The 20,486-nt window shown below is 38.8% G+C and overlaps 1 pseudogene and 2 gene segments (V, D, J or C); all 3 read left to right on the plus strand.

Annotated features, from left to right (window-relative positions):
* The first annotated feature begins 2,706 nt into the window (after window positions 1-2,706).
* On the plus strand, window positions 2,707-3,188 carry LOC114629948. The segment is given in 2 exon segments: window positions 2,707-2,781; window positions 2,866-3,188. Coding segments are annotated over 2 exon segments (369 nt in total).
* A 4,344-nt stretch (window positions 3,189-7,532) lies between these two features.
* Window positions 7,533-9,828, plus strand: LOC114629993 (annotated as a pseudogene).
* A 4,173-nt stretch (window positions 9,829-14,001) lies between these two features.
* On the plus strand, window positions 14,002-14,649 carry LOC114629994. The segment is given in 2 exon segments: window positions 14,002-14,086; window positions 14,198-14,649. Coding segments are annotated over 2 exon segments (498 nt in total).
* Window positions 14,650-20,486: the final 5,837 nt, after the last annotated feature.

The raw sequence follows: 20,486 nt of genomic DNA on the forward strand, positions 1-20,486 counted from the left end.
CTCTCTCTCTCTCTCTCTCTCTCTTCTTGCAGTGTACTTGAATAAGTTATTTTTCTATCTCTTCTTTCAGAGTTCAGCATATCCTTTCTCTAGCATACTCTATCAAGTTTTTTTGTGATTATCTGCCTGTTTAGGAGAAGTAACTTTCAAAAACCGCTGCTACCTTCTAGAAGCTAACATTACCTAACATTCTTTGAGAATAACGATGTGCACCAAGGTCATGTCTATATCCCACCCAGATCACACAGATATAAGTCTTTTGGTGTGAACCATTAAAAGAGCAGCCAAGGTGCTGGATTAAATTTTCTCTACCGTCTTAGTTTGTTATTCACTGCTGTGACCAACACCATAATTTAAAGGGCCATAGGAAGGAACAGATCATCTTAACTCTTAGAGACCTACATGGAGGAAAATCAGGACATGAAATCAGAGGAACAACTTGACAGTGGAAACAGAACCCTAAGCCATGAATGAAATCTGCTTACCTGCTTGTTCTCTAGAGTTGTTCAACATGCTTTCTAATATAAAACAAGAATACATGCACATGGATTCTACCATCAAAATCTGTCTAAGATTTCACACATACCCACTAATAAAGAAAATGTCTCCACACAATTGCCTGCAAACAAATTTGATGGAAGCAATGTTTTGAACTCATGTCCCTTGTTCCTTGATGACCATAGTTTGAATTATGTCCATTAAATTCTAACCACCAGAAAATGTAAAGGCTGGTCCTATCATCCTGACATGACCCACTAACTGAGCATCCATTTGTTCACTACCCATAAGAAAAGAAATGACTGAACAAACACTTAATAAGGATACACCCCTGAAATAGAAAAGAACTGTACATATTGTGTGATCTTATTGTGAACTCATTCCCTTTGCAAATGACTTTTTCCTAGTAACTCCATTCTATAGAAATTTAAGGGATACAAAACCCAAGAAGCACTTAAGGATAGCATAGAGACATAGATTATCTTTGAAGTAACAAAAGTCAGAAATGCTTGACTAAATTGACTTATACCAAGCTACTCAACATAGTAAAAGAAATGTGCACTTATTACTGTGACATTCCTTCCCAAATTTTTATAAACACAGTGAAAATATCAAAGACTGGACATACTGAGAGTAATGTCTGAAAAATATTCTCCTAACCCTCAGACTATCACAGCAAAGGGAAACAATCCACTTACACAGTGAGTGACAGTCACAGCATTCACAGATGGCTTTCTCCCTAATTTTAAGACCTCCATGCACCACTGCCACTCAGATTATAAAGATGATGCATTTGAAATGAGAAACACAAAATGTAAGGACTCCAATGCCAACTAATAAACCCACACTTCCTTATTCCTACAAAATAGATGGTTACAGCTCTTTACTTCTCTTTCCTGATATTTCCATTACAAAGGCATGGGGAAAAGCTCTACAGTCTCTTGTTCTCTATGGAGACCAACACCTGAAAGCAGAAGGTTCCCCATGTTCATGCCTGCCCTCTGCCACAGTTCTTGTCCTTCCTAAATGTCCTCTGGCTTACTTTATACTTCAGCTTACATGAAAATAAAGCCTAGTTTCATGCTACTGCTTTTTTTCCATGTGATATGAACAGCTGACCTACCTGTCACTCACCAGTGCATATTCATATTTAGAAACATGTTTTATGTGTTACAAGCTGAACAAAAGACGAATAGAGATATATAAAGTCCATTGATACAGAAAGACTGACTCAAATCATGTCACAGTGTCCCTGAATAGGAAGGTTAAGACACTCAGTCCAGTGACATAGGACCCATGTGAGTCTCTTGGATCTACTCTCTAATAAACATTTGAAAGCCAATGGACTAAATGTTTGTGAACTGCTTCCTAACAAGTAATTTCCTGAAAAGTGGTGAAACTAATGTCATGGGACGAAGAGTTCTTTTTTAAAAAGTTGGCTCCTCAGGCATAAAAATAATATAGATACATAACTTGAAAATAATTTAGTGACTAGTCACTAAGTAATACTTATACAAGTTGTGTCCACATTATCAAATAACTATTGTTTCTGTATTTCATATAATAAAACAGTGCAAATAATATTTACTTATCCTACTGCTATCTATGACTGTCAATTTATGTGTAGATGACTTGAAAATGAGTTACAATATAAGGCTATTTACTATCTGTGTTTTTGCATCTGTATTTTCAAACCACCTGGTGAAGGAGATACCACTATTCCAGTTCAGAAGGAAACAATGACATAGAGAAATCCAAAACTAAATAAATAAATAAATAAATAAATAAATAAATAAATTGAAAAATACTAAAAAAATTATGATTAAAAGATTCCCCAATTCCATCCTAAATCTTCAAGTGTAATTGACAATGACTTATAATTGTGTTGAAGATAAGGTATCCTGTTCTACTTGCACTGCATGAATAAGAATTCACTTATTGTAAACAATCCTACACCCCTCATTTTTGCTTCCAAGGACTTCAAAATATTACTAAAGCTTTCTCTTGTTTATTTGAAAGTGGAAATTCAAACAGTTCCAGGGAAAACTTCCTGAGTTTGCACTTCCATTTCTTCTAATAAGCAGAGGCAAAAGGAGAGGAAACTGGAATCCTTGCCCTGTGCTTCCTTTTATCCTGTCAGGAACCTCCCCCAATGCAAAGCAGCCCTCAGCTCAGGGTGAAAGCCCAGGCCTAGCTGAGAAGCCCCATCCTCTTCTCACTAGAGCCTCCATCAGAGCATGGCTGTCCTGGTGCTGCTCCTCTGCCTGGTCACCTTTCCAAGCTGTAAGTGTTTCAGAGTTTGAGGAGAAGGACTCAAGAATGACATCTCTGGAACGTATAACTTATGGTGATGTTGCTTTTCCACAGGTGTCCTGTCCCAGGTGCAGCTGAAGGAGTCAGGTCCTGACCTGGTGCAGCTCTCACAGACCTTGTCCCTCACCTGTACTGTCTCCGGGTTCTTATTAACTAACAATGGTGTACACTGGGTTCGTCAGTCCCCAGGAAAGGGTCTGGAGTGGATGGGAGCAATATGGTATAATGGGAACACAGATTATAATTCAGCTCTCAAATCCAGACTGAGCATCACCAGGGACACCTCCAAGAGCCAAGTTTTCTTAAAAATGAACAATATGCAAACTGAAGACACAGCCACCTACTACTGTGCCAGAGACACAGTGAAGGAAGTCTAGTATGAACCTGCACAAAATCCTCCATACAGAGGTCCTCAAGACCAGCAGGGGGCAGTGACAATCACCAAAATCTTATCAGGGATCACTTCAGAAAATAAATTCTGGCCTATGCTGTGTGAGCATGCGTTTTAATGATAAAGATGTGGACTCTTCTTCCAGTCGTGGAAATTTGCTGTAGCCTTTTCTGCAGTCTCAGATTCTATTAAAGTTATTGTTTGTTCACATACTAGTAGAATATTTAAGTGGGTATATAATCTAATAGTATAAAATGAGAACAAACTAGAGCTTATATTTATCAAGATAACTCAGTGAAGCACTGTGTAGGTGAGGACAGACGGGGAGATTTGATAATGGATTTTTCATCTAATTGCTGCAGTTTTCCAACATTTCTACTGTTTACTGTACTTAATTGATCTTTGAGATTAATTGTACTCATCTTCCTTAACAGGAAGTTCTTAAAAACATGTCCACAGTTTAATGAGGACACAGTTATCTTTCTGAAGGCTTACTCATAAGATCAGCTCTCCGCATGTAATGAACATATGTTATTATTAAATGTGGAAAAGAGCCATACATACTATTATTAAAATATTGTAAACATTGCTTATCTTATGCTACAAGGTAGTCAAAGGAAGAGTTCTTCTGTAACATAGGTACACTAAGTAGATTTAAATGTTAATATTTCAAAAGCCCATTCCCCATTTTGGTTAATACGTATTTACTTGATTCAACACTATTTTCTATTATAGGTAAAGACATTGATTCTCAAGGAAATCAGTCTTATTTCTCAGCAACAACTCATTTCCATCACTTCTCTGAGTGTGGGTTCACGGGATAATACAGGGATCAGAAAACACAAAAATGAGACATGGTGTCTTCATTGGTGGACATCTTTCCGACCTCCATTCTCTAATTAGTCTCATTAATCTTGGACAATGTATGTGGGCAGAACAGGTTACATAAAGACAACCTCTCTTTTCTCCACAAAATGGAAATTAAATTAAATATTCTATGTTGCCAATAACCTATAGTGTGAAAGTCATTTACTAAAAGAAAGAAGAAAAATGTTATAAAAATAGAGAGAAAGAGGTCTTTGTTCTTCTGATGGGACCACGGTTCTCCAATATTTGAAAATAGTTTGGGGCACATGCAACATATTACAATTTCAACACCATGTGACCCAAGTATCTAAGTTCTGTAGAGTAGACAAGGAAATTGACATTTTAATTTAAAATCAAATCTGATGATTTCATTTCCTGATCCCACTACTCTACTGTCTCTCAGTGATGGATTCTCTGTGGAGGCCTACACTCTGAACTCTTATAAGGACACCCTCAGTGAATTATGATTTCAGCAATCACATAGCTATGTCCTTCTCTTATGTGTTGTCAGCCAGGACTTGTCCATGAGAATAGTGGAAATATACTATTAAAAGTTAATATTTTTTTTAAAAAACTATGGAAATAAATTGGGTATCCTTGCAAGTTCTAAGTCAATTTGACACAAGCTAGAGTCATCAGAGGGAGGAATGGCTTCATAAGACCAGGCTGTAGAGAAGCTGGTGAGGTACTTCTCAGATAGCATTCAAAATGGCAGGTCTTAGTCCATTATCTGTGTGGTAACTCCTGTGCTGGTGGTTCTGGATTCAATAACAAAAGATGAACAAGCAATACAGATGAAATGCTTCTTATTTCCATGTGCTTATACAGGTTTCCAACAGAAAACCTGGTGCAAATTAGATCTGGATAAAAATGTAGATTAAATGTTTGTCATCATACTTCACAGATGCAAGTTAGAAGTATATCTTCCCACATAAAATAAAGCAGCGATCACTAACAGATGTGCTTTCCACTTTTGTTTGTAGTCACATTGACAACAAAAATAGCCATCACAGTGGGTATATAATTATCTTTACATAATAATATAAATACATCTCAATGAGTTTCCAGGTGAGTAAATAATCATTAAACACTATATATACTGTCAGATAATAAAACATTCATTGCTTCCTAAAGCCAGTATAAACACTCCGTCGTCTGTATTTTAATCTATTTTAGGGCATGTGTACTGACATTGCCCATGCCTTCTGCATTAGTTCACCAATTGTTCATGAGATACTGACCGTTTTCCTTAAAAATAGAGGTGGACTCAATATTTTCTGATGGAAGCAGACTCTCCAGGTCTCACTTTGTCCACATACATGGATTGTTTTCCTCCAGGTTCTCTGTTTTAGCCTGCCTGTTTCTTCAAGTGTGGGAAACCATTGTTATACAGAACATTTTATGTCCTACTGTCTTAAAACTCAACTCATCCTTTGTGTCTTACTTAAATTAAGTTTCTACAGATATAAGAAAGGTCAACATCATACCTGGTGCCACCCACCATCTACCATAGACCATTCAAGTGTCTCATAGGCTATGGAGGATTAGGGAACCACTTTACAATTCCTCAGTAAACCTCAACAATAGGAAATCACCAAATCCTTATCTATTGACTATCTAATATTCTTTACTTCTTCTCCTGCTGCTAATATTTCATCAGGATTTTCCAAATTCCAAGCACAAACTATCAGAGAATTTCCACTTGTCCAACAATGAAAGGAGACCAGTTATAACAGCCATTCATATTTAACTGCCAGAGAATCTCCCCTAAGATATAATCCAAAACATCAACTGCCACTGCCCCAGTATTGCACGTGTCTTCCCCCAACCCTCATTGTCATCCTTCTCTATTGTTATGTTTTCTGGATGGCAGGGATCTTCCAGTTACCCTATCTGGACAAAGGGCCTAACTAGTGACTTTGAACTTCATCTTCTCCCCTGTCCACTTGAGAATTTCCCAATTCAGCCATCAGGACATATATTACCCTGCACTACTTCTCCTTCATATCTATTTCAAATGCTAGCTGCCTGACAGATGAGTCCCACCTACCCTCAGGTGGCTAGGAGCCTCATGGAGTGACCTCACTAATCGTTTTTGTTTCCTTGGTAACTCTACCTAACCCTGAGCAACATGGACTTCATCAAGTACTTTGTGCCTCTTCTGCTAAACTAACTCTCTCTCTATCTCTCTCTCTCTCTCTCTCTCTCTCTCTCTCTCTCTCTCTCTCATCAAGTATGTGCTGGTACTATGCATGTTATGTTACTTGTACACTACAGTGCAACTTTAAAACAAGTGTGATAAGAACCCAGCAGTATTTATTTTAAAGTTGGTTATGTTACTTGCCCGTATATATCACATATTCCAAGATCTCATGTAAGTGTCCGCACTTCTTACCAGGCCAAGTTACCTGATACAGCCAATGAGGAACAAATCTGTGAGTTAAATTCATAAGCAGCCACAATACTGAAGTTGTTTATCAGCTGTAGGTGTTCTCTAGTAGAATTTGGGGGTTGCTTATGTCTATTATCATATTATCCACAAATGGTGATACTTTAAACTATTCTTTTTCAATTTTTATCCCTATGATCTACTTTTATTTTCTCCTTCAGTTAATAGAGTACCTTCATGAACAACAAGCTACATGTCTACCACATATGTGCAGAGTGCTTAGGTACAGCCCATGTACGCTCTTCAATTGTTGGTTCTCTCTAGTAGCCTGAAACATCTAGGAAAATTGACTACATAGCTTTTTATGGTTTCGGGGGTTTTTGTTGTTGTTGTTGTTGTTCTATTGTTTGTTTGTTTTTGAAGTCCAGGTCCTCTATGGGTCTCTTAATACTTCCCAAACTCTCCTCTAAGTCTCACTGAGCTCAGCCTAATGCTTGACTGATATAACCAAATCTGTTCCTCATTGTTAGTCTCTGCATCTGTTTTAGTCAGCTACACTGTGGAACTTCTTGTAGAAGAGGTAAGCTAGGCTCCTGTCTGCAAGCATAACACAGTGTCAGTATTAGTGTCAAAGATTGATACTTGCCTACAGGATGGGTGTCGGTTTAGGCCAGTTATACATTAGCCATTTCCTCATTTTCTGCTCTGTCTTTGTCCTTTGAATCCTAGCAGCATCTGAATATCACACTCAGTGACACCTTACACATATATAGTATTTAGGAATCCATGATGATTCCAGATACTTACTCAAATTTCTGTTTTCCATATGACATTCATTTGTGTGTTTATTACAGTGTTTCTCTACCCATAAATGTGTGTTTTTGTTAGTGTGTTTGAGTTTGTGTACACATAGGATGCCTTTCTCTGTTAATCACCATGGTACTTTAGACAAGTTCTCTCACTGAGCATTAAAATATTAGTTAGTTCAACTGTTTGGCCAGTGAACCCCAGTGATCATATTCACAGTGATCATAATACCTACATTTCCCAGAGGTGGGATTTCTTTTTCTGTCCATGGAGATCGAAGCTCATATGTTGGATTTCACTCAAAATTATCTGCAAAGTAAGAATTTTAACCACACAGCATCATCTCTACAGTCATACTATAGATAAAATTTTTAAAGTAGCATGTACCCAGAAATTAACAAAATACAGATCACCGCACATGGCAAATCTAATTCAGTTTGGGAAGAATATCAGACCCAGAAGCAAAGAATCCTGAAGACTTGGGAACCCTGGACTCATGGAAGAAACTCAGTTAGGTTCCCTTGTTAGAGCACTGTGTGGGAATAAAGCTATATCCAGCAAAATAATCAGGCAGGGTCGGTGACCCAATAATACACATGACCTTCATGCTTGCCAACTTTTTCACACAATACATACACCTCACACATCAGACGCAGCACTGCCCCAGATGTAGTCACAGAGCACACGTCACCCTGGTCTTCTGTGAGTTCTGAAGAAGTTTTAGAGATAGGGCTGGTAATGGATTTGGTAATGATAATGGACTGAACTTCTGAACCTGTGAGCCAGCCCCTTTTAACTGTTGTCCTCACAAGAGTTGCTTTGGTAATCGTGTCTGTTCACAGTAGTAAAACCCTAAGACAATATCCATGGGAGTGCTCCCCTTCTCTGATGAGAACGGAAGGAGATGATTGGAAGGGTTGATATAAGAGGGTGGGGCTAGGAGGAGAGGAAGCAGGGACAGCTTTCATCTGGATTATAGTAAATCAATCAATTAATTAATTAAAACATAAAAATATTACTACCAATTAACATATCCCATTAAATGAGTGTGTACATGGACACTAGATAATATTTAATGACTAAACATTCAGTTAAGAATAAATATCTACATCTCAAAACAAAGATAATCTTAAGTTATATGTAGCTTCACCATGAACTCCTTCCTTTATAAGAGAGAAGCCTCCTAGCTACTTCTGTCTATAGATTTTCTTGAGAAAGGAAAATTCAAGTAGTGTAAGATTATAATATACTACACAATCTCTCCATTAACCAGAGATAAAACTACCTAAGTAAGGGGTCTCATATCACATTCGCCTGGGAGCTGAGAAGCGTAGCTGGCATCAAGGGAAAGTGAAGACCTTCTCTAAAAAATGACCCTTTCAAGCCTTTTCACCTCACAGCCTTTCTAGAGTACAAGGCTCCATGACCCACTCATTTGGGAAGATAACAGGCCAGGATCTAAGGTGAAAAAGAAAGAAGTCTTAGAGGCTATGTCCATTGTGGAAACCCCATCTATGGTGGTTTTGGTTTTGGTGGATGTGTAGAAACCCCACAAGGTTTCCAGACCTTCAAGACTGTGTTTGCTGAGCATGTCTTTGAGGAGTGTAAAAGACAAATCTATAGGAACAGGCATAAATCTAAGAAAGATTTTTATCAAGTACTGTAAGAAATAGCAGGATGACACAGGAAAAAAACAGCTGAAGAAGGACTTCAACAGCATGAAGAAGTACGCCCAGGTCATCCACATAATTCTCCACATTCATATGTGTCTGTTTCCTATGCACCAGAAGAAGGCACACTTGATGGAGATCCAGGTGAATAGGGCACTGTGGCTGAGAAGCTAGACTGGGCCCGAGAGATGCTGGAGCAGCAGGTGCCTGTGAACCAGGTGTTTGGGCAGGATAAGATCATTGATGTCATCGGGGTGACAAAAGGAAAAGGGTACAAAGGGGTGACCAGTCTTTGGCATACAAAGAAACTGCCCTGAAAAACACATTGAGGTCTGAGGTCTGTGCAAAGTTGCCTGTATTGAAGCCTGGCACCCTGCACGAGTAGCCTTCTCTGTGGCTCGAGATGGGCAGAAAGACTACCGTCACAGAACAGAGATATTAACAAGATTTTCAAGATTGGTCAAGGCACCCTCATCAAGGATGGTAAACTGATCAAGAACAACGAATCTACTGACTATGACCTATCTGACAAGAACATCAACCCACTGGGTGGCTTTGTTCCTTATGTGACCAATAACTTCATCAGACTCAATGGCTATGTGTGTGTGTGTGTGTGTGTGTGTGTGTGTGTGGGAGGGAACCAAGAAGAGAGTGCTTACTCTTCATTAAGTCCTTGCTGGTCCAAAGCAAACATCAGGCTCTGGAGAAGATTGACATGAAGTTCATTTGACACCACCTTCAAGTTTGGCCATGGTTGTTTCCAGATCATGGAGGAGAAGAAAGCATTCATGGGACCACTCAAGAAAGATTGCATTGCCACAAGGGAGGTGCTTGATTCCAGGATCACGTTGCACACACAGCAGGCAGGGAGCTCATCAAAATGTTTTCAGTAAGAAATAAAATTAAATAAATAAATAAACAAATAAATAAGAAATACTTAGAGAATTGTGTTGGGATTTTGATGGGGATTGTGTTAAATTTGTAGATTGCTTTTGGTAGGATGGTCATTTTCCTATGTTAATTTTGCCAATCAATGAGCAAGGGAGATCTCTCCATTTCTCTGAAATCTTTGATTTCTTTCTTCAGAGACTTGAAGTTACTGTCATACAGATCTTTCACTTGTTTGGTTAGTGTTACCCCAAGCTATTTTATGTTATTTTTGACTAGTTTGAAGGGTGTTATTTCCCTCATTTCTTTCTCAGCCCGTTTATCATTTGAATAAAGTAAGGCTACTAATTTATTTGAATCAATTTTATATCCAGTCACTTCGCTGAAGTTGTTTTTCAGCTGTAGAAGTTCTCTCTTAGAATTTTTGGACTGCCTATGTATACTACCGTCTCATCTACAAGTAGTGATACCTTGACTTCTTCTTTGTCAGTTTTTATCCCCCTGGATCTCCTTTAGTTGTCTTACTGCTCTAGCTAGAACCTCTAGGACTATATTGAATGGATATAGGGAGTGTGGGCATCCTTGTCTTGTTCCTGATTTTAGTGGGATTGCTTCAAGTATCTCTCCATTTAATTTGATATTGGCTATTGGTTTGCTGTAAATTGCTCATATTATGTTTCGGTATGGGCCTTGAATTCCTGATCTCTCCAATACTTTTAACAGGAAGTGATGTTGTATTTTTTTTCAGATGCATTTTCAGCATCTATGGAGATGATCATGTGATTTTTTCCATGTGAGTTTGTTTACATAGTAGATTATGTAAATGGATTTTTGTGGATTTTTTTATAAAGCATACTTGATTGTGGTGAATGATGGTTTTGATGGGTTCTTGCATTCTGTTTGTGAGAATCATACTGAGTATTTTTGCATCAATTTTCATAAGCAAAATTGGGATGAAGTTTTCTCTCTTTTTTTTTCTTGGTTCTTTGTGTGGCTTAAATATCAGTAATTTAGCTTCATAGAATGAATTAGGTAGTGTTCCTTCCGTTTTTATTTTATGGAATGGTTTGAGCAATGTTGGTAATAGGTCTTCTTTGAGGATCTGGTAGAATTCTACACTAAAGCCAACTGGCCCTGGGCTTTTGTTTTGGTTGGGAGGTTTTTAATGACTTCTTCAATTTCCATAGAGGATATGGGCTGTGGGACTGCGTAAGGGTATCCTGGGTCATGGTTGAGCAGGTGCCTAGAACCATGAGACTCTGCAGACTCTGTGTGTGATTCTGCGTGAGAACCGGCAGGAGTTTGGCACCCCCCCAGAACGCGGGATCCTGAAAAGCAGTCATGGTCTCCATAGAATTACATTGTTCAGTCACATAGGCCAGGCTATAGGCCTCAGGCCCTAGGGATTTACATACTAATGAAGGACAGAGGGCAGAGCAAATTAAACATGCCTCCCCCAGATCCTCCCCCAATCTTCCCCCTTTCTCCCTCCCTATATAACTCGGGACTGCCCTGAGTTCTGGGGGGTATGCCTAGATCCATCTACCATCCGCCATGACAATAAACCGTTTTGGAACCACGGACTTCCTCGCTGTGGCAGCCTCTAAAATTTTCCCCACAATGGGCCTGTTTAGATAGTTTACCTGCTCTTGATTTAACTTTGGAATGTGGTATCTGTCTAGAAAACCATCCATTTCATCTAGATTTTCCAGATTTATTGAGTATAGGCTTTTAAAGTAAGACCTGATGATTTTTTGAATTTCCTTCATTTATGTTGTTATGTCTCCCTTTTCATTTCTGATTTTGTTAATTTGATACTCCCTGTGGGCCTTTAAGTTTGTCTGTCTAATGGTTTATCAATCTTGTTGATTCTCTCAAAGAACCAGCTTGTGGTTTTGTTGATTCTTTGTTTTGATTTGGTTGATTTGGGCCCTGAGTTTGATTATTTCTTGCCATTTACTCCTCTTGAGGATGTTTCCTTCTTTTTGTTCTAGAGCACTCAGGTGTGCTGTTAAGTTGCTAGCGTAGGATTTCTCTAATTTCTTTACATTAGTGCTATGAATTTTCCTCTTATAACTGCTTTCTTTGTTTCCAATAAGTTTGGGTATGCTGTGTCCTCATTTTCATTGAACAACAGGAAGTCTTTAATTTCTTTCTTTCTTCCTTCCTTTCTTTCTTTCTTTCTTTCTTTCTTTCTTTCTTTCTTTCTTTCTTTCCTGGCCAATTCCTAAATTCATCTGGAAAAGCAAAACAGGAAAAAAAAAAGCAAAAACAAAAACAAGAAATAACAAAAAACCCCAAAAAACAAATTAGTGAAAACAATTATTAACAATAAAAAGACATCTGAGTGAATCACCATCCCTGATCTAAAGCTATAATACACAGCAAGAGTGATAAAAATGCATAGTATTGGTACAGAGACAGACACGTAGATCAATGGAATAGTATTGAAAACCAAGAAATAAAACCACACACTTCTGACACTAGATCTTTGACAAAGAAGCCAAAAATATACAAAGGAAAAAAGAAAGCATCTTCAATAAATGAGTCTTCCAGAGTAGGGAGGGTGAAACAAATCCACCCATAAAATCCTTCAACCCCAATTTGTCTTGACTAAACATGTAGACACAAAGATGGAGCAGAGACAAAGGGAACAAACAAACAATGATTGCACCATATTAAAACACATCCCATGTAAGAGATCCATCTCCTGACACTACTAATGATACTCTGCTATGCTTACAGACAGGAACATAGCATACTTGTTTCCTGAGAGCACATCCAGAAAGCAGATGGAGGTGGATGCAGATATCCACAGCCACACATCAGGCTGAGCCCAGAAAGTCTTGTGGAACAGTGAGGCATAGAAAGGAGCAGCGGTCAAGGACACCACATGAAAACCCAGAGTCAAATAACCTGAGAACATGGGGGATCACATAGCCTTGTACACCAACCAGGAGCATGCAGGAGCTGCACCTAGATCCACACAGTTGTAGCAACTGTACAACTTAGTCTTAATGTGTGTCACCGAATAATTGAAGAGGAGCTGTCTCAGTACTGACTCACTGCTATTGGATCCTTTTTTCCTATCTGTACAGCCAAGTGCACCTCAGTGGTCAAGTGTATCCCTAGTCCTTTCGAAACCAGATGTAACTGATAAGTGTCATGTCAAACAGCATAACAAAGACTTGAAAAGACAAACAATGTCTGTTTCTGTCATAAACAGAACATTCATGTGCATCAGGAGCTCTGGCTTCTGTTTTTTAGCTTTTGGACCTAGAAGAGGAACCCTGGGAAGAAGACACATCTTAAGTGTGGAAAAAGGAGGATCAAGGACAAGGGAATATTGATGATGTGAAAGAAGAGGTGAGGTGTGGAGAGATGAAGGGGAAGAGGAGTATGGAAACCAGAGAACTGGTTAAATAGGAAAAAATCATCCTAAAAGTTAATTATAAACCCAGTTTGTACTAATTATATTAATTAGGGAAAATGAAAGCTAGCCTAACAAAACATAAAGACAGTCACATGTTACCTGGTGCAAAGAAGCAAAAGGAAACTGTGGAGAAATTAAAAGGAATAAATGGAGAACATTAGGATGAAAAGCATCTGAATTGACTTCAGAGAAAATTGTAGCAAACTCTGAGTGGTAGATAGACAGGGACCTGGTGTGTCTTGGGAACCTTAAAAGAACTGAGGACAGCATTCTGTCATGAATAAGTGAAATTCAAAAAAAATTGTAACAAAGAATGATCTCTGCTACCATAACATTGCAAATATTATGTTGTTCAAGGGCCATACTAAGGAAATCAGTGAGCACCTCAGACAGTGGGAAAGACTAAGCACATATCTAGAAACACCATTATGTGTGGTGCTATGTAATTACACATTGATACTAAGAAATTAGAATATGGAAACAAAGCATGTTCTGTGCACATACACAAAGGGGAACTAAATGAAATCTGGTAAAATTTTAACCAAAAACATTTGAGTATGAACCTGCCATACTTTGTCAGTCTCTGTAACTAGCAGAGACGTCTTTGATGTCTTATATCTGCTATGAAGACTGCCTCAGGCCCATGCCCAACTCCAGAGCACACTAGAGCAGGAAGGCATGCAAATAAGGCTTCTCTGTGTCTGTGAAAACCAGCCCTGCCTTTACCCTGCAGCTCTGGCAGGAGAACCTAGCCCTGATCAGCACTAAACACAGACCACTCACCATGTACTTCAGGCTCAGCTGGGTTTTCCTGCTCTTTATTTTGAAAGGTAACTTATAGAAATAAGATTCAGTACACATGAGAAATAGAAAAAAAGTGTTTTCTTTCTTTGTTTAGTTTTGTTAGTGACAGTTTTCTGACCAGCATTCTCTGTTTACAGGTGCCCAATGTGAGGTGCAGCTGGTGGAATCTGGCGGAGGCTTAGTGCAGCCTGGAAAGTCTCTGAAAATCTCCTGTGTAGCCTCTGGATTCACTTTCAGTGATTACTACATGGCCTGGGTTCGCCAGGCTCCAGAGAAGGGTCTAGAATGGGTTGCAAGCATTAGTGATGGTGGTGGTTATACCTACTATCCAGACACTTTGAAAGGCCGATTCACCATCTCAAGAGACAATGCAAAGAACATGCTATACCTTCAGATGAACAATCTGAAGTCTGAGGACACAGCCATGTATTACTGTGCAAGCTACACAGTGAGTGAATGTCACTGTGAGCTCAAACACAAACCTCCTGCAGGGCACTCAGAACCAGCAGGGGGCGATGAAAGCACACAGAGATCTAATCAACAAGCATTCTACCCTGTTCAGAAAGTCCTGAAGGGAACAGAGGACTGAACTCCTCTGTCTCTGGGCTTCCTCTATAAAAGTATTCTCTCTACAAGTATAGTGTATAGAGCCATGGAAATTCTCTAGAGCCTCATTTCAGTGTCATATTCTATTAAACTTCTTGTTTATTCACACACTAGAAGAATGTTTAAGCGGTTCTACAACAATATATAATAAGAACAAATATTTGAGCTGATATTTATCAAGAAATACTCAATGGAACACTGTGTAGGTGAGGACAGCCAGCGAGATTTTGTAATGTATTATTTCTCTTATGACTGCTGTTTTAGTAGCATTTTTACTGTTTACCAAAATGATGTCTGAGATCAACTGTATTCATCTTCTCTTACATGAAGTTTTCAAACACATGTCCACAATGTAATGATGACGTGATTACCATTCTGAATGCTAACTCATAAGATTTACTCTCCATATATGAAGAACATCATATGCTCTTATTAACTGTGGCCAACATCAACACATGTTATGGAAATAATCCTTCTCATCTAAATCATTAGCCTTATTATTCTACACTGTTCAAGTTATGATACGGCTGTACTAATTTTATGTTACCTCAGATCAGGTTTTCTGTTCCACTTGGATCATGGTTTCCATTGATAAAGTGTCCTGGAGGACACTTTATCTAAATCTTTTCAGGACAATCTCATTGAACTCTGCTTCAAACTCTCACATCCCCATGGTTTTTTTTTCCTATGTGTTGTCAGCATGTACTTGTCCATAGGTAAAAGTGGAACTAGAACAATATAATTTTTTAAAAAAAAAATATGGCTATAAATTAGGTGTCCTGGAAGGCTGTATTTCAACTTCATACAAGAGAAGGTAATCAGTGAGGAAGCCTCAACTGAGAAAATGTCTCCACAAAATCAGGCTGTAAAGAAGCCTCTAAGATACTTTCTTAATTAATGATGGAAACAGAAGGGCTTAGCCTATTATGGGTGACACCCCCCCCAGGCCAGGTATTCTGAAATCCATAAGAAAGCAAGCTGACCAGGCAATGCAGAGGAAACTCTTCTTAATTCCATGTCCTCCACAAGCTTCTTGTAGAAAACATAGCCCAGATAACATCAGAATTTTAAAAAGTGAATTAAACATATGTTTTCCTACCTCAAAGCTCCAAATTAGAAGTATACCTTCCCATTTAAAATTAAGCAAAAGTCTCTTACAGGTGTGCTCTCCGTTTTTGGTTTTTACTCAGGTTGAAGAAAAAAATAGCCATCACAGTGGATGTATAAAAATATCCACATATTAATATTTATAGTGTGATGAGTTTTCAAGTGAGTAAATAGCCATGAATCTCCTGTAGTGTAAGATTACAAAACAGACACACTGCTTCCCAAAGCCGATATAAATACTCCACCTTCTGATTGTTTCAGCCATTTTAGGTCATGTGTACTGACACTGCCCATGCCTTCTGTACGATTTGAACCATTGCTAATTGGATACTGGCTGCTTCCCTTAAAACACAGGTTGACTCAATTTTTCTCTTGGAAGCAGAATCTCCAGATGCTATTGCTTCCATACTCATGATTGTTTTCCTGCAGGCTCTCTCTTTCAACCTTCCTGTGTATTCAAGGGTGGGGAATCTCTACTATACAGCATCATTGTATATGCCACTGTCTTAAAACCCAGCAAATACTTTGTGTGTTAATTAAATTTATTATTAAAAGATATATAAAATGTAAATATCGTAAATGGTGCTACCCTCCATCTATCTGGACTGACCATAGGCCTGGGAGGATCAGGTAAATACACTTACAATTAGTCAGTACTCCTCACCAATAGGAAATCACCAAATATTTATATACACTTCTATCTAGTATTTGGACTTCTTTTCCTGGAATTGTTACTTCAGGACTACTCAAATTCCAACCACAGACTACCAGGAGCCTTCTACTTGTCCAAAAAAGGTAGGAGAAGGAGACCAATATAATGACCTTGCACCTTCAAGTCCCTGAACACCTCTCCTAAGATATAACTCAAAGCCCCACCTACAACTTACCCAATATTCCATGACTCTTTTTCCAGCCTCTGCTCGTCAGCACACTCTACAGTCATGCTTTCCCCATTCCCAGGATATTCCAATTGTCTCATGTGGCCAGAATATCCAAATACTGACATTGACCTCATTCTATCCTCTATCCTCTTGAGACTTCCCAAAAAATATCTCTTACTCTGTACCTCTTCTTCTGGTTCATCTCCAACCCAAATTCCACAAATCCCTGCTAACTAACTGAAAGATAGATATCAGCTGTTCCTGATAGCTAGGAGACTGATGAGATGACCTCACTAATACTTACAGTACTTATTGTTCACTAAGCACCTATCTCTCTCCCTGTGTTCTCTCTCTCTCTCTCTCTCTCTCTCTCTCTTTCTTTCTCTGTTTGTGTGTTCCCCCCCATCTATCTTCCATGTCTGTGTTTGTCCTGGGGCCATGTGAGAGATTCTCCCTCTCCAGAAAATTTCTTTTTGCAAGAGCCAAGGCCCAGAATTCATCAGCCCTATCTATACCAGGGTTTTGGATGAATTTTTTCCTTAGGTGTGTTTATGTAGACAACAGCCACGTTCATGGCTTTGATAGGCAAACCTTGTTCGCAAGTTGGCATCTCACAGAGCAGTTCCACATGATTTACCTCTTACATTCTTTCCATGTCCTCTCTGTGAGTGTTCTCTGATCCTTGGGGGAACATAGATGAAACTGGATATCTCTGTCATAGAACAATATGAAGATTGGGAAGGAAAAACACTGTTTCTTCCATGTGCAGAACATAGATTCTGTGTGTCTGAGATGGTCTTTGTATGGTACATTGGTTTTGTAGATTAGAAAGCTAGAGTGGGAGTCCTAGAAGAAAAAGAACTATTGAATGAGAGGAAAATGGGACCAAAGGCAGGGTTGTATTGTAATGTGAAACAAATGATAAAAATTCATTGAAGAGTCCTTTAATTATTAGTTATGCTAATTTAAGAAAATAAAATCTACCCTAAAACAACATAAGGACAATTGTCTGGTGTAATGATGGAAGACAACAAGAGGGGAGGGGATTTAAAAGGTATCAAAAGGAGAACTTCAGGTCACAAGACAACAGTTTGATGAAAATAAAAGTATTTCTTCCTAGCAAACACTGAGCAGTAATCAAGACAGTGAGAAAGGATGTCATATTTGCACGCCTTTATAAGGCCTGAGGACAGTTTTATTTCAGAAATAAATAAAATTCAAAAAGTCCCAAGTTTCCCCATCACAAAGAAGGTGTTTGGATATCATCTATAGGCAGATGTGGCACTGTCTATGAGCTTCATCAGAAAGAGGTCATGTCCATCTGAGACAGTGGAATAGGCTGAGCTCCTATACAGAAACACAACTATGTGTGGTGCTTCTTTGATTTCCCTAATGAGACAATAATATATACATGGCAACAGGATATATATATGTGTGTGTGTGTGTGTGTGTGTGTGTGTGTGTGTGTGTGTGTGTGTGTGTCTGTGTGTGTGTGTCTGTGTGTGTGTGTCTGTGTGTGTGTGTGTGGTGTGTGTGGGTGTGTATCTGTGTATGTGTTTGTGGGTGGAGAGGTATGTGAACATGGTGACATACAAGGCCTTCCAGTGTCAATCAGCACCACATTTTTCAGACATGTTCTCTCACTGGCCATTAATACTTGAGTTGGTTAGACTCATTGGCCAGAGATCTCCTACTGATGTTCCCTCCATTTCCCAGAAGTCAGATTAATGTTTGGAGTCACACTTCCCTCTCTTGCTACCCATGGAAATCCAAGCTAAGTCATCATTCAAACATTTTTTGTTTGTCATGAAGGTTAACCACACAAATATCTCTATAGGCCCACTATATGTATCTTTTAAATGTAGCATTTACCCAGAAATTAACAGAGCATCACAGAGGGCAGAAATTACTGATTTAGAGAACAGTGTCATATACAGAAGTAAAGGAACATGAAGAGTGGGGAACCATGGCATCTTAGAGGAAACTCAGTTAGGTTCCTCATTTAGGGGTTTGTGTGCAATCAAGTTATAGCCAGGGAGGAATTCAGAAAGGGTCAGTTAACCAATAACACACATGAACTTAACTCTCACCAACCTTCTCACACAATCCATGCACCTTACACAGCTCCCAAATGGGATATACTGAACATAATCCCTGAAGAATATTCTTCTATATAAACCGGAGGAGTAGAGCCCTCATAGTGGTGTGTACCCATCAGAAGTTGCACAGGATGGCTGTCTCACCAATGCCAAGGCCTGTTGCCATCACTCCCACTCACAGTACAAAGATTATGCATAATGAAATAAAGGACACAAAACTTGAGGTCCCCTGTGACCAAAAGGCAGACAGATATTTTCTGGTTGCCGAAAGAACAGGTTGTTTCCAGCTCTCCAATTCCTCCTCTGGTGATGTCAATTACCACTGGAGAAAAGCACTACAGTGTCTGGTTCTCTATGGTCATTAACTCCTCAAGGCACAAGGTCCCTGTGTTCACCCCTGCCCTCTGCTCAACATCTCCTCATCACTTAGGAATCTCTGGTTCATTCATTAATTCATAGACATGACCTTCAATCCTGGTTGCATAGACCACTATGACCTGTTACAAACAGCAGATCATTCAGTCCTACACCAATACAGAAATATATTTAGGAACCTGAGGTTTTTGTGTGCTACAAGATGAACAGATTCTAGTGTAAATAATTCAAAAACACACTTCTCATTTGATTAAAATACTGTATTTGAGTCAACACTATTCATTGTATCTTCTTACCTCAAAGACCCAGAAGAGATGTATATCTTCTCACATAAAATTAAGCATAAGTCTCTAACATATGTGTTCTCCCTTTTTGGTTTTTAGTTAAACTGACAACATAAAATACACATCACCTTCTGGTCTTCACTTATGACCTGGAGCTAAGGCTGCCCCACAGCCCTCCATTCACAAATCCCACCAGGTCTCCCAGGAGTCTCTGGTTTATTCATTAATTCATTGACATAATCCTCAAGCCTGGTTGCATAGACCACTATGACCTGTTACACACAGCAGACCATTCAGTCCTACACCAATACAGAAACATATGTAGGAACCTGAGGTTTTATGTGCTACAAGATGAACAGAGACTAAAAGAGGCATAAAAAAGTACACAGAGATACTAAACACATGAAATCACATATACTAAAAGTTTTACAGAACTCCATCATGAGTGATATTTTCCAGATGAGTGATTGGAATAAGACTAACTATTCTGAAGCAAAAGACAAAATTTTTAAGTAATTTTTTAACAGGATTTCCAATAATAAGAGAACCAATTACATCCTAAATGGTCTCCTGGAATGTACAAAGCTATAAAAATTCTTGAAGGTTAAGGTACCTTATTGTATCTGCATTGTATGAATGTGGACTCACTTACAGTAAACATCCCAATGTTTGCTTCCAAGGCCTGAATACTGGGAATCATTCAATTTTTGCTTATCTGGATTTGGAAATCCAGACTGATTGAGGAAAAAAAAATGTTCATGAGACTACATTTCTATTTTCTCTAAAAGCACAAGGCAAGTCTCAGGCACCTGAGGAAAAAATGGAAACCTTGCTGAGTGCTAACACTCCTCCATTGCTGGTGGTATTGTAAGCTTGTACAACCACTCTGGAAATCAGTCTGGTGGTTCCTCAGAAAATTGGACATAATCTTACCTGAGGACCCAGCTATACCACTCCTGGGCATATACCCAAAAGATGCTCCAACATATAACAAGGACACACGCTTCAGTATGTTTATAGCAGCCATATTTGTAAAAGCCAGAATCTGGAAACAACCCAGATGTCCCTTAACAA

The sequence above is a fragment of the Grammomys surdaster genome, unplaced genomic scaffold, assembly GCF_004785775.1.
Source record: "Grammomys surdaster isolate TR1022 unplaced genomic scaffold, NIH_TR_1.0 323, whole genome shotgun sequence".
Lineage (NCBI taxonomy): Eukaryota > Metazoa > Chordata > Mammalia > Rodentia > Muridae > Grammomys > Grammomys surdaster.